Source organism: Macaca thibetana, chromosome 3 (genome assembly GCF_024542745.1).
Source record: "Macaca thibetana thibetana isolate TM-01 chromosome 3, ASM2454274v1, whole genome shotgun sequence".
NCBI lineage: Eukaryota > Metazoa > Chordata > Mammalia > Primates > Cercopithecidae > Macaca > Macaca thibetana.
The window spans coordinates 26,608,629-26,630,609 of record NC_065580.1 but is presented as its reverse complement, the minus strand read 5'-3'; the positions used below and the strand labels follow the sequence as shown (position 1 = coordinate 26,630,609).

The window sequence follows — 21,981 nt, the reverse complement described above, 5'->3', positions numbered from 1 at the left end:
TTGCTCTTTGTAGATACAAAATTCTTTGTATTCTTTTATTTTATTTATTAATCATTCTTTTGGAGACAGGGTCTCATTCTGTTGCCCTGGCTGGAGTGTAGTGGCACAATCTTGGCTCACTGCAACCTCCACCTCCTGGGTTCAAGCGATTCTCCTGCCTCAGCCTCTGGAGTAGCTGGGACTACAGACATGTACCATCACGCCCAGCTAATTTTTCTTTTTGTTTATTTTTATATTTTTAGTAGAAACAGGGTTTTGCCATGTTGCCCAGGCTGGTCTCAAACCCCTGGCCTCAAGTGATCCACTCATCTCGGCCTCCCAAAGTACTGAGATTACAGGCATGAGCCACTGCTCCTGGTCTCTTTGCATTTTTTTAAAAAGAGGTTTGACTATATAAAGAACTATGCACACTTCTGAAGTAGTCTCCCTAACCTCCCATCCAATCATACTATTCCCCCAAGTCCCCATATCTATAAAGAAATAGCAAAGCCAACACTGCCTCAGGCCTTCCTAACTCCACATCATCCTGAGCAAATTAATTGGTCAAGATAACATTTGCGAACACATCTTCACTAAGTTAAAAGTACAATACTACAGAGTGACAGGAAGGAAAAGGTAAGAATGGAGGGGGTGAAAGTGAGGAAAGTAGGCAAAGGATTGTGAGAAGAGCCGAGAAGCTCAGGTTTGGGGGCTAGACACTTAGAAGGAAAAAGAAGGTTGGATGTGCTGGTGGCGACAGGTGCTCCAGGTGACCGGGAGTAACAAGGAGACTGGCTCATTAGGCCCTCCGCTCCAGAACGCTTGCAAAGCAATAATGACCCGTGATTAGGGAGAAGCCGTCATCCTCCAAATGGGTCAAGAGAGGGACCATGGATAACCCATCACAGGAAAAATCACCCAGAACCACAGCACACAGTCCCATAGGTTCTAGGAGGGACAATTCCAGTGAGAAACCAAGACAAAGATAGGCCCAGTCTGTCCCAGGCAGCTCGCCAGGGGTAAGTGGAAAAGCACAGCTCGGCTGCCTCCCACAAAACCTCCTGCCCTCCCCATGGCCACCTCCCACTCGGCTGTGGGATCCGAGCTCCGGCATAATTGCCCTCGGAGAAGGAAATTGCCCATGGAGGCAGGTTGGTGATGTGAGAACAGCCACGGAGGCAGGAGTCCCCTCCCGTTTCTCAGGTGGGAGCCTCTTCCTCGGTATTTAAATTTAGCCAGGGCCCTTGAGGACTCAAAACGTGAAGGCCGAGGCAGCCAGCTGAGGTTGAATGGCTGAGTCGGGCACCTGAGTCCTCAGCATGTTGGGGCCACTTCCACGCAGGCAGAACTAGTGGCAAGGGTCTACGGAAGGGTGGGTGAGACAAGTCCAGTTTTGTTTTTCTTAGTGACAAGGGTGAGAGGATTGGAACTGCTTTAGGAAGCTGAATCTGCCATCTAGGATCCATCCAAACTGATTTTCCTGTCCCTAAAGTGCTCCCCTCTTTAATCCATCCCAGGAAGATGGATTAAAGAGGGGAAAATCAGTTTCAACCACCCTAGCATGGACATCAGGACCTGAGCCAGGGCAGGGACAGAGGGGATGAAAGGAGGGTTCTGAGCAACAGGCTCCGGGGCAGGTACCAGAGGCCCAGCCACCACCTCCTCCCTCCATCGGAGAGGTGACCTACCGTACAGCCCAGGAGCCGGGCCTTAGGTAGAGTCTATGATATTACTCCATACAGGGCCAGGACAACCTCAGATTAGACCGTGTGACCTCTGGGGAGTTACCCAACCCCTTTCCTCCATTTTACATGGAAGGTGTAACATCTCCAAAAAAAAAAAAAAAAAAAAAAAAAAAAATTGAAGATTACACGTGACAATCAATGTAAGTAACATGTGAAAACATCTAGAACAATCTTGGTGCCTACACGGTGTTCAAAGCTTGGTAGTTCCCTCTGCATCACCTCTTTTCTGCCAGCCCTAAACACTAAGAAAACGACCCCTTCCTAAGATGCTGGGGGCCTCCCCACAGAGGCCAAAGGCAGAAGATATGGATTCTCCACAGACACACAGAGTTCTCGGCAGCTACTGATTCAAAATCTAAGTGTCTTTTGTCCATCATCGAGCACTGCCCTCTCTCTAGATGAACAGAGCACCTGGGACTGCCTGCTGAGCCCCCAGGCCACCTTGTTGAGGAAGCTTCCTCACCCCTGGTCCTGTGGGTGTGGCAACTGCTTCACAGCCTCCTGTTTATCCTCTGGATTCTCTACTGTGTTTGCACAATCAAAGCCACAAGTCAAAAGACAGGATTCAGTGCCTGGGCCACTGGTGTTCCTGAGGAAGGCTGTGTCCTTTTCCCTGCTACCAAAAGTGAACTTGAAGTTTGAAAGTATGGGTTCAAGTCCCCTCAATGGCTGAGAAACAAAGCGCTCGTGTAGAAGGCAGCCTCCAACATGGCTCCCAGTGATCCCCACCTCTGGGTGCTCATGACCTATAGAGCCCCTTCCTGGAGTGTGAGCTGGACCTGGTGGCTGACTTCTAAGACAGAATACAGCAAAGGGGATGGGGTGTCACTTCTGAAACCAGGTTTCAAAATGACAAAGGCCTGCACCTTACTCAGCCTCTTTCTCACTCCCATCTCTCAGACATCCTTCTAGAGAAGCCTGCTGCTTCACACATTGTTGTGTAGGTGGCCTCATGGGGGGGCCCACATGGCAATGCAAGGATCTCTCAAGTGAGGACCTGAAGCTTGCCAACAAACCTGGGAGGGACACTGGAGGTAGACTCTTCCCCATTCCGATCTTTAGCCTTGGGATGACTGCAGCCCTAGCCAACACCTTGACCCAAAGCCAGAGGACCCAGCAGAGCCATGCCCAGATTCCAGAACCACAGAAACTGTATGTATGATAATAAGTGTTGTTCAAAGCCTCTAAGTTCTGGAGTAGTTCACGGCAATTGATAACTAACACACCTGTGTCTCATGGGCCAGGAGAGAAGGTATGGAGTGAGTGTGGGAGCTTTGAAGAAACCTTTTTTTGTTTGTTTGTTTTTGAGATGGAGTCTTGCTCTGTTGACCAGGCTGGAGTGCAATGGCATGATCTCGGCTCACTGCAACCTCTGCCTCCTGGGTTCAAGTGATTCTCCTGCCTCAGCATCCTGAATAGCTGGGATTATGGGTATGCGCCACCATGCTCGGCTAATTTTTGTATTTTTAGTAGAGACGGGGTTTCACCATGTTGGTCATCCTGGTCTTGAACTCCTGGCCTCATGATCTGCCTGCCTCAGCCTCCCAAAGTGCTTGGATTACAGGCGTGAGCCACTGTGTCCAGCCAAGAGACCTCTTTTAAAGTCACCATCCATACATCCATGAGAAGCCAGAACTGCTGGGAAAAGCAGCACCATATCACCAATAAGCAAGCCCAGTGGATACATTCCCAGGAAGTTCCCTAAGAACAAGTATGGACTCTCAGCAGACCCCCAATCAGAACATCAACTGGTGAGCTGTGAATCGTTCCAATTGCCACTGCCTTCCCCATCAAAGTGGCTGAGGAAATCATAGCAATTGCTGGTAACAAAGACCTCCTCTGGCTCTACCCTCTCCGGGAGTCTTCAAGATTCTATTCTCCTCCCATCCAGAGTCTAGCAGGTGTGAACCCAGCAGTAAAAGGACCACTTATGGTTGGGGGCTCATTCCCTCTTCTTGCCTCTGCCTCCTCCCTCTTCCTCTGTACATCATGTCTTTCATCCTTTCCTATCTTTGTTGTCTTGGTTACATGGCCAGACTCCTGATATGCTGCTAGTTTTCATTTTAATGATATGTTCTTGTAAAGCACAATATTTTACTTCAATTGCATGTGTCACTGGATAAATTCCTCTAGTGTGTCTGACATTTGTGTATCAGCTGACTGAATGCGCTCTATGATTTGGGGTGTTTCTGCAGCACTTTCTTCAATTTTAATGTGTTTGCATTTTAATTTATGATCAGGATCTTTCTATACCAATGTGTGTATATATACACACATATGATTAAAAAAAAGTGGCACATGTATCAATAAATCTTGAATTGGCAAAGCTCATTTAAGACGATCTCTTTAAATCATGTGCACCAGCAATGATCACTTGGAAAACAGAATGACAAGTGTTTCTGAGAAACTCTTTGCTGGGATCTCAATGTGTGTTTCAGGAGGAAGCCAGGAGGAGAATGCAACAGTGCCTCGCTATTGGCTGCAGCAGAAACTTCATGATGAGAATGCCTCCCCGGGCTTATTCAGGTTAGCACAGAGAGACCACTCGAGATACCCCAGGGACATGCAGGGAAGGTGGGTGGGCCCAAGGGCAGAATAGTGAGAAATGGAAAAAGATAAGAAAAGAGGGCCAGTGTGGCCACACTTGTATCAAAAGGGTGATTGAGTGAGGGCTTAATAGTGTTCAAGAATATAAAATATGTCCAAGAGGACATCAACCAGCTTAGTTGCTCTTATTAACTGAGTTCAACTTGGGAAGAAAGCTTAAAACACAGCAGAAGAGATTGAAACGAGGTAGGAGGAAGGCCCTTGAGAAGCGGATGCACTGGTCTGAGGCAAGGTCAGTCTGAAGGGCCAGTCTTAGAATTCCCAGGCTGGAAAGACTAACGACAGAATACCATCTGTCTGTGGTTGAACGTGAAATCAGAGGAGGGAGGGTGGCACTGCTGGTACACCTGTGGGATCTTCTGCCTGGAGCTCTTCAACCTCAGCCTCCCCTTCACACAATGCACAGGGTAAGGTCTATGCAGGTTTAACATTTGCAAAACCAGGGATGGAAAACGCAGACACAATATAGCAAATAGATGGTCTTTTCCCGACATGGAAATCGGTCAGCCCTGATGCTTCTATATTTCTTTCCCTTTCTGCTTGTGATCAATCACACATGAGCCCATGGCAGCTTGGGATGGAGAAACATGTAGCACAACAGAACTACCTGACCGAACCCTGTATCAAATACACATGCCCTCTGCCCTAACCGCAGGTTCCTGTTCTATTTGGTGTTCCAACATTGTATCTCCATTTGATTTCCTGACACTTCCATCCATCTGCAGGGCTTTCTGTGCTATGAATATTTATTTTTAGTTAAAGTGGATTCAAATTTCCAGAATAATTTTAGGAAGAATTCCCAGGTACATTTAGGAAACAACAAAGCAGGGGCTGGACTCTCTGATCTGATACTGCTTTGTGACTCGAGCACTGAAGACACACACACAGCATCTGTTCCTGAGAAGCAATGTTCACCCCAGGTGGGTCTCCCTCCATTCCAATCCACTCCTGGGTGATTTCCCCCTTGTGGACCTGTGCTGAGGGTCTAGGGAACACAAGCAAATTAATTTTAAAACAGGTTCGAGCCAAAAAATTTAGGAAGATTAAATTAATCTACATGACAATTCCCAGTAAGAATGATTTTTGTACTGTACACTCCTATCGCCTCTCCATGGGAACGTGCACCCAGTTCCTACTCAGAGAGGCTGGTATGGATTCGTCTGTGCACAGACACATGGATGCATGTCCTACAACAGGCTAATAGCAGGGCCAGCCTGACTTAACCAACATCCATACAGCGCTCCACCCCCTTAGGTGTAAACAGTTTAACCTAGCAAAATACATCCAGGGAAGATGCAATCACCGGCGAGAGGAGCAATCGCACCACAAGTGGAAGTTTATGATGTTTTGGTTCACAATGAACATTAGTCTCTCCCACTAATGTCAGGCAGTAATTCACCACTGAACAGCAGCCATAAAAATGATCGCTTAGTGAAAGGAAAGCAAGAGGCAGAGAAAGAGAGAGAGGGAAAGGATTTCAGCAGAAATATTCAAGCAAAGAAATCTTGTGCTTCTGAGACAACACTGAGCTGATTGTCCCAACTCAAGCCAAAGGTTTAGGTTTGCTTGGCCCTAAAGCCAGTCAAGATGGCATTTGCCTTACGATTTTTACCTATAGTGGAAATATTAACAGTCTGTAGGTTATTGCTAAGTTCCTAGACACCTACTCATGACTGTAGCATTTATAGGTCATATTTCTTTACACACATACCCTTAAAGCTCACCACAGGAAGAGGCTGCCAATACCATGACAACACACACACATCAGAAAACATCAAAGACATCTAAATTGGTACTTTCCTCACCTCCTTTCCCCCTGCTTCATGTGATGTGTGCACCAAAGGAGTGAAATCATGGTCATCAAAGACAAGGTTGCAAATGATTGGGACTCATGCCTTTCAAGCAAAATAAAAAGTCAGTAATTTTGAGGGCAGCCCACAGATAGCTCAGTCTAGCTCCTGGACCCCTGAAACCCACAGCAAACACCCTTACTCTTAGCATCCCCCCAAGCTGTCTCCTGACCACCTACCCCCATTTCCAGTCTCTTGTCATACCGTAAAGCCTTGATACACACAGGAGATTATTACAGGGCTCAGAGAAACCAACTCTATAATTATGGCTACAGTATGATTTCCATTATTTTCACACCCTGGCCTCAGTTGCTTGCAAAACTTCCAGCAAAATCCTCCTGCAGCTTCACAACTTGTCATGGCTGGGCCTCTGCCCAAAAGGTGACTGTGGTCCTGATAACCTCTGGGAAAAGCGAGTCGGAATTATTACAAGGAAAGGGGAGTGGTGCTTAGTGAGTGAGCGGGGGTGGGGAATTCTATTGTTCGAAAAAAAATAAACAAACGGGTCACTTTTGCTTTTTATTATTTCAAACAACAGACTCGGCGGCCCAGCCTTCCTTTCCCAACTCAGACTGTTCCCTTGGGCCAGCTGTGCTGAGTCTGCAGGCACGGGAGCTGGGCGTGAGCAAAACCATTAAAAGGCTGCCACTCCAAGCCTGCAGAGCAGAAAGTTTGCCCCCCGCCCCCCCGCCCCCACAGTGGCCTGGCTTTCCCCAGGAGGACTGAAGGCTCATTCCCCGCAACTGACCCTTGCGCTCTTACCTTTGAAACGTTTATGCCTCACCAGCCCCACCACTGCTCTGGAAATTAGATAGAATATCCCAGGTGGCTGAAACAGAACTGTTCTTACATCAATCCACCAAAGTAAAAGATGGAAATGCCAGCCACGGTTTATGAAGCCCCAGGCTCTTGGTGGGGTGTTGCGTGTGTCGCCTGTCACTGCCTGCCTGCCTGACTGCTGGGCTCTGTCCTCACCTGCCTCAGGAGGGTCGTCTCTGAGCGCCTTGCTGGCTCAGGCTCCTGGGGGTGTCCTGATTCCACACTCACGGTGCTGCACTTGATTGACCTCCCTGTCGGGGAACAGATTTGGACAGGCTTCCACGGGTGAGAGAGCACCAGCCACCAAATGCCTCAACCCAACCTTGGACCAACAGCACAAAAATGCAAGTTGACTGTCTTGGGTTTACAATGCATCCATGGACAGGAAACACCTTCCTTTTTCCAAGAGAAAATAACTGTTTTGTTATGTGCACTGAACTCTCAATGTTCATTTCATTGATAACATTCACTGCCCAACGAGCTCAATCACACACACACACACACACACACACACGCACACACACACACGCGTACGCAAATCCTCATCCAGGGTCTACTCCATCCTGCCAGCTAGTAAATGGTCCTCTGGCAGCTGGTAGGAAATTCAGTGAGTAGGACTGTTTTAGAGCAAGGCAGGAAGTTAGCTTCTCCATTGCACTGAGATTGAGCTCACTGGAGAAAAGACTTAAAGCATCCCCCATACTGCCTTGCTGACTTATTTACTCTCAATAGTGCTCATTCACCCATTGCAGCAGGCGAAGCAGGTCTCAGTGCATGAATTGTACATAGTAATGTCCCCTGTATTTAGAATTCACTTTTCCAGCAGACCAAACTTGCTGAATCCTACTGAAGAATCGAGCCATCTGAAGTCCCTACCCAAAAGCTCACACACTTCTCTCCTCAGTGTGGACTGACGTCAGACACAATTTCAGTAAGCTTGGCAATCTGGTTTCCTAGCCTACCAAAGCTGGAAGTCGCAGAATGAGGGAGGAGGAAAGGTGCTGAAGTCAACCAGGATTCCTGGCAGCAACTGGAAGTGATGAGTGGCCAAGTGCATAAGAGGAAGACCCGGGACGGGGGCAACAATCAGACACAGGAGCTGTGTGGGGACAACATGCCCACACCTCGCAGCATCTTCCCTGGGCATCCACAAAACTCAGTTCATTATGTGAGCAAAACTCACGAGGAGTCCGAGGCAGCAAGGAAAGATTCCATTGTGTTTACCATTTTCTTCACAGAAAGGAAGTATGAAATAGAATTACTTGGAATGAATTATGAAACACAGTTCTTAAACATGTGTTTTGCTGTTTTTGGTTGCGACACTGAATGCGTTCCACTCAAATTAGGCGGTTACTTCCTCCTAGGCAGCGCCGGCTGCGTGGTACCTCATGGACACCATTCTTGCAGGGTACCATGATGTTTCCCCAGTGCTCAGTTTTCTTTCCCAATCATCACCCATAGAATTACTCCACACACAAGTTCCCAAGTCACAAACACACTCTGGGGTGCCCGCCTCTTGTCCTCCGCATGCTCCCATTCCAGACACACCACCAGTCCATAGAGATGCCAACAGAAATGATTGCTGGGCTGTTACACTGTAGGATGGCAAAATAGGCATAGTCCTCTAAATATGCCCGGAACATTTCCTCTTGACCATCCAGAGCTAGCAGCCAGAAATACAGCAAAGGGAAATGGAGGGATGAAGGCTCAGTCTCAATCAGGCAGTGCCTCTTTACCCAATCTGAATCACACAATGTCCAGAGAACTCCAAGAGAAGCCAAAATAAAGCAAGCAAGAGCTCCACAAGAAATCACCAATATTTCCTGGGAAAGGACTAAAATGCAATTATTGGCCAACAGGAAACAGGACCTCCTGCCTACCATCTTAGAAGGGCTTTTAACCCAATCAAGAAGGACATGTGCTGTAGGGCCAGCTCCAACTCATGAGATGAGAAGCCTGAGCACAGAACATCCCTCGGTGGATGACTGCTCCCAACACAGCTGATGAGCCAAGATTACCCAGGACCCCAGAACCTGCCAGCTTCCGAAAGTGCAGGGGAAAGGTCAGGTCCCCAGATCATACCATTTGACCTCACCAGAAGCAATTTCCATGCTCCCATTGCACTCGTGGTTTTCTCAGCCCACAACTTGGCTCTGGGCCCCATTTGCGACTTTAACAGGTCTGCACTTTCCTCCCTCTGTTCCCTGAATGCATTCCAGATGATGTAGCAGCCAGAAGGGCTGAAGCAAGGGGAACAGACCTGTCCCTTCCCCCTGCCCACCTTCCCCAGCTCAGACCTAGCAAAGCCTTTGCCTTAAAGGCACAAGCCCAAATTGAACACAGTATGTGCCATTTAGAACAACCCTGCAAGGCTGGTCTGACACCTCTCATGTGCACACCAGTTCTAGGGAGGAGGTGAATCCACACACTCACCCCGCAACCTCAGCACGGAGGCAGAGAAAGGACAAGATGATCCTCATGACCTCAACAGCAGCGTATCTCCTTAGCTCAAACTGTATCACCTGCCCACACGCCCAAGGTAGTGAAAAGACATAAGATAATTTCCAGCCCAGGAGGGTCAGACTGTCTTCACAGTAACCAAAAGGACTGCACTTCATTCCTACCTTCTTCAGCTTGCCACTTTTGGTGCCCACAAAGGCCAGAGAGTGATTCTTGTAGACATATGCGATGACAGACGTCATGCGGTCCCTGTCCTCCGTGAAGACAGGAATCCCACGCACCATGTCGGACACTCCCAGGGGGGCATTCATGTCCAGGCCACAGAAGTTATCATCAATGGTTAAGAGCTGAAAATTTTAAAAAGAGAAAAATTAGAAGGGAGCGTCAGGGAAATTGGCAGAGATATTAAGTCAGGAAACTATGGAGGTAGAAGAATCCTTAGAGATGAATCATCTAACAATCCCTCTTTTTTACATGAAAAACATCACTCCAGAGAAACTAGGTGACCTGCGAAGAATCACCTGAGTGGGCAGGTGCAGGGACAAGGCAAAAAACACAGATCCCAGGTCTCCTTTCCTCATAATCTGTGTCTCTGCCTCTTCTCCAGCCCCTCCCAGCACCATCTTGGGAGCTTTGTCCATCATTATTATCATTATCATCCTCAGGTGGAAAAGCCCTGAGTCAGCCCAGATGAGCAAGGGCTCCAGGCCACTCTGCTCAGGCACAAGAGGGATGCGGTCTCCATATCTATACACAAAGAGGAATGTGGTCTTCATATCTATACAGAAAAGGGGTGTGGTCTCCATATCTTGAGCAGACACACACATAAGGACTCAAAAGTATAGACTAGGGAACGGAAAACATTAGCATGTAAGTAGCACCATCACAACAGAGCCATATGCGGGCAGTCAGCTGGGGAAAGGAGCGGTGGGGGAAGGAAGGTGCTGATTCAACTCAATGTGCCACAGCTGGTGCTTTATGAGCTCCGATCGCAGGCTCCCTGTCTCTTTTACAGCATTATGAAGAGGGGCAGCCCTGGCCCTGCCATGCCTACACCAGCACTTCCCAAAGTGCCATCCATGGAAACCCAGGTCCCCGATATGCCCTACACAAAAGGACTCCGCAGGCAAATTTCTAGAAAGCCTTTTAACACCATCTAAGAGATTCATAACGATTAGTTATGTGAAAGGTCTGAAAAGTATTTTTAAGAAAAAATATGTTTAACCTTATCTCAGCCTTTCCTAAACATTTTATTCTCTGAACCTTTTTTCTTTTCTTTCTTTTCTTTTTCTTTTTTGACAGGGTCTCACTCTGTCACCCAGGCTGGGGTGCAGTGACATGATAATGGCTCACTGCAGCCTTGACTTCCCAGGCTCAAGCGATCCTCCTGCTTCAGCCTCCCGAGTAGCTGGGACCACAAGCATGTGCCACCATGCCTGGCTAAATTTTTGTATTTTTTGTAGAGACAGGATTTCATCATGTTACCCAGGCTGGTCTCAAACCCCTGGGCTCAAGTAACCACCACCCTCAGCCTCCCGAAGTGCTGGGATTACAGGTGTGAGTCCCTGCACCCAGCCGCTAAACCATTTTGACTGGAACACCTACTAGTGTTCCTTAAAGAGAATATTCTTCAGATATCCCTGAGACACTGACCCTGACTCACTTGCTCCTGACTCCAGGAAGCATAAGTTCAGAAGTCAGGAAGCTTTGGGGCCAGTTCCCCCACTGTATTTCCAGTGGAATCTCCCCTTTTTATACAAGGCCATCAGGTCCCCCATGAAACAGAGGGTCTCACCTGGGCTCTGTGGTGCTGGGGAGTGGTGAAGACCCTGGCAGTAGCCGGTGAAAACCCCTTAGCACTCCCCACAGGCAGCTTGGGTCTGGCACACACCCCTCTGGGGTAGATTTTCCACCGTGTCTTGGAAGGACTATGTGGTCTCAGAAGAGTTACTCCATTTTCCTGTGCTTTTATTTTCTGCTCTATAAAGATGACGGAAACAATCCCTGCTTTTTGATGGGCTACCATAAAGCCTATTGCACTCGTGCCTGTAAACGTCTTTGGACTTTGCAGAGAAAGGGGTGAAATAAAATACAAGGTGTCACTTTTTTAAAGGCTTCAATCTGGGCAAAGGAAAGAGCATCTGGAGAACAGCAGGCAGGCTCTTGCCAGGGAGTGTGAAATCAGGCCACAGGTGTTCACCCGGCCCCAGCAGGCTCCTCCACTCCCTCCCAGAAGAGGTGCGGGCACTGTCCCTCCAAAGAAGGCAACCTGCTGAACATCGGAAGCCTCTCAGACCGTTCCCCATCTTCCTACAGGGTAGGGACAGCCAGAGTAAAAATGGGGAGAGCATGGGCAAGCCCGAGCAGGCCTCGTGCAGAGCAGACGTCTGCTCTCCAGGCCTTTGATAGCCTCTGGCCTCTCTTGCGTGGCCTGGTCCACCAGCCCAGGCCAAACACAACTCTCTCCCCTTCCCTTTAAAAAAAAAAAAAAAAAAAGAAAAGAAAAGAAAAGAAAAAGCAAAATTAAATTATTGGCCAGGCATGGTGGCTCATGCCTGTAATCCCGCCAGAGGCAGGCAGATCATCTGAGGTCAGGAGTTCGAGACCAACCCTGTCTCTACTAAACAAACAAACAAAAAATTATAGGAGTCAAATTTACAAGGGAGTATTCAAGATTTAGTCTGATCTTTACCATTCTTCCCTAAATAAGGAGATGGCGAAGGAGACAGGAGGCAAAGAGTTAAAGGGAGGAGTAGAAGAGAGGAAGGACAAATCCAGGCAAAGGGGAGAAGATGCCCTGTCCCTGCTGGATATGACCACGGCAACCTGCCAGGCCTTCCGAGGGCAGCCTGGGGTGCTAGGCGTCCTCGTGGCCCTTGAATGTTCCCGCTCTGGTTCACAAGGATTTCGCATCCCCGACTTTCTCAGGCCTAAACTGTGCTGCAGGGACCTCTGCCATCGCCAAGTCTGTACATCGCCCGTTATGATCCATTTTCCCAGTAGAGATGGCTGAATGGTTGTTCACACTGCACAGGGTGGGGACACTGAGGCAGGGAGAAAGGAAGTCCATGTTTCACAGTTCCCCAGCACCTCTGCCACAAACATAGGCCTCATTAGCCCGAGGAGGCTTCAGGCCTCTCAGCTCCCAAAATTGCATTTCTGAGTGGTCAGGATTACTGAATACAATTCTTCCCCTCGGCTGAGCACAACACAAGCACATCAACAGCCATGTACAAAAGGAGGGTATACATTTGGCCAGTGACATCATTCACTCACCAGAAAGTCAGGGGCCTGTGACGGTCTTCCTCTGCAGAACCTCATGCAGCAAGAAGCCCAGGCGAGATCTGGGACAATGGCAGCTTTCTCCCTAAGTTTCCCCATGGCTTGGCTTTTCTCTTTGAATGTGATACAGGTGCCACTGAGGCCTTTGACCAAGCACCATCCAGGTCTGCATGATTGCTGAGGTCCCCCAGCTGTGGCAGCAGGTGGCCCTGCTCTTTGTTGCCTTGAGGCTGGGGTGATGGGGGAGGGATTTTTAAGATTGAAACAGTGGAAAAACTTGGGTTCAAATGGCAGCTCAGCTGCTTCCCAATTGCACAACTTGTTCCTACTGTTCTCTAATCTGACTTTCCTTGGCTATAGAGTGGGTAAGCTTGTAGGAGCGAAGGCACCTGGTGAGCTGGGAAGCACTTCAGTGTAAGATATTTCATGTTGATTTTTCGTGTATAGAAATCCTGCCTGGAACAGGGGTAGAATGGCTGCAGGGCGTGGCCCTAGCATGCCTCTCGACCACAGCATGCACTGCAAACACGGTATGCGTTGCTGGGTCTGAGCTGAAACCACCAGCTAATTACAGTACCTGAAGCAGGAGGAGGGAGGGTCCCCAGGGCCTGCAGACCTGGGAGGTAGACATGTAGGGAAGAGATGCCAGGGCTGCCTGGGCCCAAGAAGGGGAGGCTAATTGGTGAAAGCCTTCAACAGGTGAGGGTTGGTGTGGCTTCCTGAGCCCCCGGGTGATGGGGGGAGAGAGTGTTTGCTCCAGCCCTGGCTGGTCCTTCCCCTGGGCTCCATTAACAGTGAGATTAGAGCCACAGCCAGAGGAGCCAGGTCCGGACTCTGCTATGATCAGGAGCCCAGTCGTGCCCTAGGCCCAGGCCGGCCTCCTGTCACTCCACAAATACACAAAATGTTTGGCCATGATTATGATAACACTTGTTTATTAGAGAGCAACTCTACTCTCACAAGGAAAGGAAATACGGGCCCATTACATGAGAATGTATATGGAACCCATTTGGACAACCCTGTGGACAGACCCAGAAGCCCTGAGAGGGCCACACTGCCTGGATCCCTATCCGGAGGACACTGGATCTTTTTTTCACTGGCTCAAATGTCCTCATAGAATGCATGGGGTGCAAATTAAGATGGCTGATCCACTGTGCTCCAAGGACTATGAGCTCAAGGACAGGGACCGTGTTTTATGCATCTTTGTACCCCTAGCTTAGTGCCTGGCTCATAGTAGGCTAATATATGTATATTAAATGGATGGATGGATAGGTGGATGGATAGGTGGGTGGGTGCATGGGTAGATGGATGGATGGATGGATGGATGGATAGATGGATGGATGGATGGATGGGTGGATAGATGGGATAAATAAAAGCCTGAGTTTCACAGTGGCTAACAGTACTGAACCAGAACTGTTAGGTTTGAATCCCAACTCTGCCACTTAATCCTGTGTGACCTTGAGCAAGTCACTTAACCTCTCTGTACCTTAATTTGTTACCTGTAGAATGGGGATTATAACAATAGTACATACTTTATAGTACTGTGGTGAGGATTAAATAATTTAAAACATATAGAACAATGTTTGACACTTAGTTCTATGGGAGTGTTCACTCTTATTGTTTGTTGTCATTAGATGGTCAGATGACCTTTGTGGGTCTCAGCATCTTTGAGGAAATTCATGGTATCTATCTCAGAGGTGTCATCAAGATTAAAGGGGCTAATGTTGTGAAGATGAAATAGCAAAGGTAGTTCTTCCCAAAGATCTTTCAGAATCAGATAGACATTTGGTCACAAAATTGAATGCAGGAGCTGGGGAATGGTCTTAGATCCAGAAGATTGAGCGCTATTCATTAGAAATGCACATTCTTGAGCTCCACCCCAGACATATTGGATTAAAAAGTCTTGGGTGGGGGCTCAGACATCTTCGTCTTCACACCCCTCCAGGTGATTCCAACCTCCTCTTGCTAAGGTTTGAGAAGCACTGGCCTACATCACCATGGAGGGCCCTTCCTAGCTGAGGGCACTACAGAACACAGCATGTGCCTAGCATCCCCACTCGGGAGCAGGACCCTGAGCTGGACCTGGATACAGACAGACCCCATAGCAGCCTCCCCAGGGGCTGCCACACAGTGTGGCAGTGGTGGAGGTGGCGTGGGGAGCTGGAGCTGACACTCCGAATTACAACCTAATAGCTTACAGCGCTTCCCTCGTGCACCGCGGCAAAGGTTACCGTGCAATTACGTGTCGCCACATACAAATGACAGAGCAGTTACGGTTACTTTACCAATTACAGGGAAATTGCTCCCACTCTGCAGAGAGACTGGCACTCTGAAAAACTCTATCATCTCCATGAAAAGGGGATTTTAAATGCAGACAGTGTCCTTCCTCCAGCAGTTCCACAGGCTCGGGGGCAGAGCTGCAAAGCCACTGCCCAACGACCCCAGAAGTGTCCAGTGGTCTCTATGGAGACTCCCTGGGAAGGGCTGGAGGAGGAGGTAGACCTGGGGAACAGTGGGGGGATCTCCTCAAGAACCCTAGACATCACCCCCAACCCTAGGCCTCAATGACACACTCTTAAGGAACCAACTATCACCCACTCTGACAGCCACACCAATCCATCTTGAAGGTCGCAGGTGACGAGACGGGGTGGACCCCTGATCCCCAAATCCTCCCCTGACCCCAGCCTGCACAGCCCCTGGTGTGAGTCCTGATTGCACCTCCTCTGCCAAGCGAAGCTGTTTTACCCCCGGCCCTGGCTTGCCCCACCTTTGCAGAAACCTCACATTGAGTCCTTATTATGGGAAGGTCAGAACCAAGCCAGAGCTCAGTGGCCAAATGCAGTGCTAATGAGGTAAAGGTCAGCAGGTCCATCCCCGGTGGGCCAATTAGCTTAGCTCTGGGACACAGCCTCTTCCATAGCCACAGGCTGCCCTCTTACTGCAGGCATCCACTGTTTACAAACATCCTGAGCTGATCCTGAAGAGGCAGACCAGGTGACCAGCAGGGATGAGCCATGCACCCAACTCCTCCAGCCACCTATGTACCTGCCCTGCTGCTCTGGGGCAGCAGCAGCCATCTCTGAGTCCCAGGATGGAAGACAAAATCAGTTCTGGTCTTCCCATTTACTCTGTGGGCAACTCCTATGGTCCAGGAGAGAGAAGATTTCTCTCGTCTGGAGAAAACCAGCTCTCCTGCCCTTCCTGAATGGAAAAGTATCATCTAGCCTCATGCTCCTCCACAGCTGAGAAGCCCCCACTCCTGTCCATTGCATGGGGTAAGAAGACATCAGAGATTTTCCCAAGCTCACCCATAGTGGGGCCAACCGGATCTTTAGAACAACCTTTTTCCACCAAACCTTTGGTTCCTTGGGCTATTGGAACTCCCTGCGTTCAGCAAGGGAAACAGGCACTAGATGAAGACAATGCTATTTACTTTTCCTCACTTACTAATTTGCTTAAGAACATTTATGAAAAACCTACTAAGCCCCAAGCACCAGGTGAGCCCCTAAGAATATAAAGATGAAAAAGTCTCAGTTCATGCCCCAAAGAACTGCCTCTTTCCCAGTGCAGGGATGGACAGCCTGGGCCATGACTGGACAAAGCCATCTGGGCCCTGCTTCAGTTATATGCCTGGGGGAGTCCAGAGAGTGGGCCACCAACTGCCTTGGGGAGCAGGCATGACTTTGAGGAGGAGGTGAGGTTTGGGCTCGAGGCGAGGTTTGGGCTCACGTCCAAGTTCTCTGGCTTATGAAAGAGTATTCTGCCCTTCTTTTGCACATCATATTTCAGATGTGGAAAATAATTCAGGATTATAAAATCCAACAGCCCCATTTTACAGAAGGGGACACTAGAGCCTGGAAAGTGAGGTGCCTCCCCTAGTTACCTATCAGGTTGCTGAGAAAATAGGTACCAAAGCCCCAAATTCGTGGTGACAGAAAAAAACAAAACAAAACAAAACAAAACAAAAAAAAAAATATATATTTTTTTTTTAAGATGGAATCTTGCTCTGTTGCCAGGGTGCAGTGCAGTGGCACAATCTTGGCTCACTGCAACCTCCACCTGCCAGGTTCAAGCAATTCTCCTGCCTCAAGCTCTCGAATACCTGGGATTACAGGCACCTGCCACCACACCCAGCTAATTTTTTTTATTTTTAGTAGAGAAGGGGTTTCCCTATGTTGGCCAGGCTGGTCTTGAACTCGTGACCTCATGATCTGCCCTCCTTGGCCTCCAAAATGCTGGGATTACAGGCATGAGCCACCGCACCTGGCCAAAAAACTGATCTTCAGCAGGGGTTTCCTCTGGGGTTGCTAGAGGGTGGTCACAAAGACAATCTATTCCAGGATCAGAGGAAGGCAGGGGACTGCTGGGGAAGAGCCTACGTATCCACTTCTTTTCCCAGCACCAGGAATGAGTGCTCTGCCATCTCCAGAAACCAGAATCAACCAACTCTCCCCTCCCAAGGAGGCCCCTGACCACTCACCCAAGCTGGGCTTCTTCCTTTCCTGGGTCTGTGCATCCCAAAGGAAAGTGAGAGCTGACATTTTGAAAAGAAATTCAAGTTAGGAGAAAAAGAGAAGGGAAGCCCATGAGCTGCCTATTGATACAGAAAAGAAAAGGTCTTTATATTCTTCATGTTGAGCAGCCCTAAATTTCTTCCCATTAATTACACTTATGCACATGTGCGCACACACATACACATATCCTGGGAGCTGACCATAGCACACCTCCACTGGAAATGGGGAATCAGTGAATTGCACATGTGGGATTTCTTTTTAAAGGGAGATATTGATCAGATAAGCTGTAATAGCTCATGTCTAAATGCAGGCTCCAGTTGTAAAGCTCTGTAGTACAGGGAGATAATGATCACCCACTTATTGGGAACCATATCTCAAATATGACAGCTGACCCCTAAGGTGTTCATAAATACACAAAATGCATCCACCCCTTGAGATGACACCGTGTTTACTCCCCACTACCTCCTCAGGGGTAGAGGTAAGTGGAGAGTGTCCACAGGGAGGTAGAAATATCTCTGGGAGTCTCTAGTGGGCTTAGGTTTAGCTCCTCAGAAAGGCTATTATTCTATAAGATATTTCCATATGCTTGAGTGATGATTTCTGTAACAAAGAAGAAATCAAAAAGACCTGACTATCCAATCCTCTGATTGCTTCACTGTAATGCCTAAACTTTCTCTTTTATGACTTCTAGCCCTCCCCGGAAGGTCTGCCTTCAGACACGTGACCTTCAGGCACATGACCCACACTGGCCCTATGAGATTGAAGTCTCTTGAAAGCAAGCCAGAGAAGTCCTATAACAGGTGAAAGTTGACCCCTGCACCCTGGTTGTGAGCACAGGCCATGGAAACAGTGCTGGAGTGAGGGCTCATACACTCAGTTACTAATGCTTCATCTCAGAATGATTCTTTCTGGTGTCTTTTTCAATGAGATTGTAGGGAAAATGAATGTGTAAGAGAAACAGAGGGAGAGCCAGCAAGCCACAGTCACAAAAACCCAGTTAGACAAACCCATAATTGCAGGGGCTTATAGAAAAGTGTCTTGGCGTTGGAAAAACAACTCAACAAATTACAGCAGTTCCCCTGATCCTTGGCTTCACTTTCCATGGTTTCAGTTACTGCAGCTTCAGATCAACTGTTGTCCAAAAATAGGAGAGTAGAGCACAATAAGAAATTTTTGAGAGAGAGACAGAGGAGATAATGTTCACATAACTTTTATTATAGTATATTGTTACAACTGTTCTTTTTTATGATTATTATTACTGTTCATCTTTTACTGTGCCTAATTGATAAGTTATGCTTCATTATAGGTATGTATGTGTATTAGTCCATTTTCACACTGCTGATAAAGACATACCTGAGACTTGGAAGAAAAAGTTTGATGGACTTACATTTCCACATGGCTGGGGAGGCCTCACAGTCATGGCAGAAGGCAAGGAGGAGCAAGTCATGTCTTACACGGATGGCAGCAGGCAAAAAGAGAGAGCTTGTGCAGGGAAACACTCCCTTATAATACTCTCAGATCTCGTAAGACTTCTTCAGTATCACAAAAATAGCACAGGAAAGACCTGCCCCCATGATTTAATTACCTCCCACCAGATCCCTCCCATAACACATGTGAATTCAAGATGAGATTTGGATGGGGACATAGCCAAACCATGACAGTATGCATAGGAAAAAACACAGTATATATGGGGTTCGGGACTATCTGCGGTTTCAGGCATCCACTGGGGGACTTGGAACGCATCTCCCAAGGATAAGTGGGGACTATCATATGGCCCCAGTTCTCAAGAACCAAGAGCTTTGCTTCTGGGCATCTCAAAAAGGAGGAGAGCAGACCACAAACAGGATAGAAAGTCATTGTGTTTTAGGAGGTGGGGCTGGGGATTTTCATGTAAATATTTATTAAATGAAGGCATTTAACTACCTATGGAATGATGAAAGCCATTTGCTAAAAGCAACGCTTCTTTCAATACTCATTTTGAAGTTTCTATGTGTGTTTTGGGACCATCTGTGGCCCAAGCCCACCAGATATCTCAGTGATCTTTCATTCATCATGAAAACAAACTATCCTTCTTAAAGGGAACTAATGTCACTAAATTGAGCAGTTTTCCCTGGAGAGGGGCATTAAGCCAAGCACACATTCTGCAGGCCAGGCTGTAACCAATAGCGAGCTGTAGCAATGCACCCCTTCTAGGGGTTGCTGAGCATAGCAGCCAAAGACAAGCTTCAGCTCAGAATCCTAAGGGTTGAACCCATAGCCTTCTCCTCATTAGCTTAGCTGCCAAGAGCCTCATGTTCTTCTCTCTGAGAAGCAGACAGGGCCATGGCACAATGACCTGGGGATAGTCTGGACAGGCCAGAGCTCTAGGCTAGTCTACCAAGAGAATTGTAATTCTGCAGATGGCATTATTACTGGGGGCTGGTTTAGCAACCAACACCAGACCCATGGGAAATCCCAGGGAAGCATCTCAGCATGGCAAACGGTAACAACCAAAACCTACTGGGGTGCCACCTCTCTCCTTTTGTACTTTAGCTCCAGAGAACCCCAGTGGCTACCTGTCAGGGGCAGATAAATCCCATGCCACCAGTCCATCAATCCCAAATCCTACTCTCCCTCCCAGAGTTTGTGACAGGCAGCCTCAGCTGCCACAAGGGCTGTCATTGAAGTGAGGAACGCCACGATGATTAAGTTTGTGTGTTTTCTGGTGGGTGCTGGGAAGCAGTGGCCCTGCTCCCCAGGCTGAGTTAGGGGGTAGGTCATTCCCTCGTTAGTGGAAATAAATTTTATTAGCCCCACTCTCACGGCCGTGTATCTTCCTCTCTTGCTCCTCGGGTCTGAGTGTGGGTCTGGGTAATGTTGCCTGCGTGTGGGATAAATCAGTCGAACAAATCCCATTATATTTTGGAACACTGACAGAGACACAGTAATGACACAGAGACCAGGGAAGGGAGTGGGCTGCTTCTCTCCCACTGACCCCATTTCACGCCCATAGGGCCACACACACTAGGGAAAACATGTAAATTGAGAGGCCGGATGGAGAAGAGCTCTTTCAGTTGTCTCTTTTTCCTTCTCTCCACTGACTTTCTTGATAAAAGAAATGAGCCTGATGTGGTGATGTGCAGTCCTTCCCTTCCGCCTTACAAAACTGAGGGACACATGAAGGTAACAGCAGTAAGCACTGGCTCAAAACGTGTCTTAGTGTCCAAATGCATTCTTTTATCATTCGTAATCTGCGCTATATAGAAAGGAAGGCAATTGGAGGGAGGCTGAGGTGGGTGGATCACCTGTCAGGAGTTTGAAATCAGTTTGGCCAGCATGGTGAAACCCTGTCTCTACTAAAAATACAAAAATTAGCCAGTTGTGGTGGCGTGCACCTGTAATCCCAGCTACTCGGGAGGCTGAGGCAGGAGAATCGCTCGAACCTGGGAGGTAGGGGTTGCAGTGGGCCAAGATCGTGCCTTTGCACTCCAGCCTGGGCAACAAGAGTGAAACACTGTCTCAAAAGAAGAAGGAGGAGGAGGAGGAGGAGGAAGAGGAGGAGGAGGAAGAGGAGGAAGAAGAGGAGGAAGAGGAGGAGGAGGAGGAAGAGGAGGAAGAGAAAAAGGAAGAGGAGGGGAAGGGGAATGGGGAAATAATAATAATAAAGGCAATTGGAGCACATCCTAGGGCCTGAGATACCAAACATCACACCTGATTTAAGCACAGCCCAAATCTCTCAAAAGCAGGTATTGGTGAAGAAAAAAAAATTATAAGCATGAAATCACTGCAATATTATTATGCCTCTTTCTGTCTTCTTGGGTGGTTATTATAACTAAAGGAGGAGACACAGGATGACACTATGAAGATGTTAGAGTGTCCTATGAATATAAGGGGCTGTGTGTGTCTATCATTATTAACATCTGTATATTTCTCTTTCCTTATGAGCTTCCGTACTCTTTATTAAAAGGATACTTTTTTATCATCTCCTTCTTGAAGATAAAATGTGTGATTCAAAGCAAAAGGGAAACTGCTTGCCCAGTGACATCTCACAAACTGGGACTGGCTGAGATCCAAAGATCCTGACTCCCAGACCAGTAACCCAGCCAAGACGCCACCCTGTGAGGATGACAGGAATTGAAAGGAAGGCCCAGAAATCCAGATCTGGATTGTTAAGTAGGGCTGGTCTATGTGCCCATTGAACAAGAGGTCCAGCTTCCCATTTTGGCAGGGCTATCTCATACTGCATGAGGCGTGTGTGTGTGTGAGAGAGAGAAAGAGAGAATCTCACTGTACTTGCTGCTGAGCACAGTGTGTGGGGTGAGGGAGAACAAGTCACAGAAAGAGGGAGACAGAGAAAGGCTAAGAGAGGACTATGCACCAGGAGTGTGAGTGAGTGAGCAAGAGGAGAGAAGCAGAGAAAGCAACAGACAGACAGCAATGAGGAGGACAGACATCAAGGACAGAGAGAATGGGTGTGTGCATGTGGGTGTGCTACAGGTGTGCACACCACTGTGCTTGGGCTCATGACATGCAGTCCACGGCTCAGTATTGTGAGACCCCACATCCTCAACCCTAACTCTGTGCTGAGCTCTCCTGGCAGCCGTCTGTGTTAAAATTCAGTCTGTGTGATTCCTGGGTCCCGCCTCACCCCCCGCTGACCCAATGGCCTCCAGGGTGGGCATCCTGGGGGAGTACATCCAGCCTAGGAAGCCAGCCTTAACTTTGCTCCTGCCAAACCCAGCACAT

General features: G+C 48.2%; 3 protein-coding genes across 3 annotated transcripts in view; 1 reads left to right on the top strand and 2 right to left on the bottom strand.

Annotated features, from left to right (window-relative positions):
• The window catches only part of PLXNA4 (plexin A4), a 450,027-nt gene that overhangs the window by 355,850 nt on the left and 72,196 nt on the right, over positions 1-21,981 (bottom strand). Inside the window, exon 3 of the mRNA XM_050782490.1 lies at positions 9,625-9,807. Coding sequence (XP_050638447.1) covers positions 9,625-9,807 — 183 coding nt within the window. The remainder of the gene's footprint in view (positions 1-9,624; positions 9,808-21,981) is intronic.
• PODXL (podocalyxin like) overlaps positions 1-21,981 on the bottom strand; it is a 1,065,326-nt gene that overhangs the window by 980,744 nt on the left and 62,601 nt on the right. The gene's annotated exons all lie outside the window — the stretch shown is intronic.
• Positions 1-21,981, top strand: part of LOC126950803 (basic proline-rich protein-like) — a gene marked incomplete at its 3' end in the record, with an annotated part of 538,772 nt that overhangs the window by 457,043 nt on the left and 59,748 nt on the right. The window lies entirely within an intron of this gene.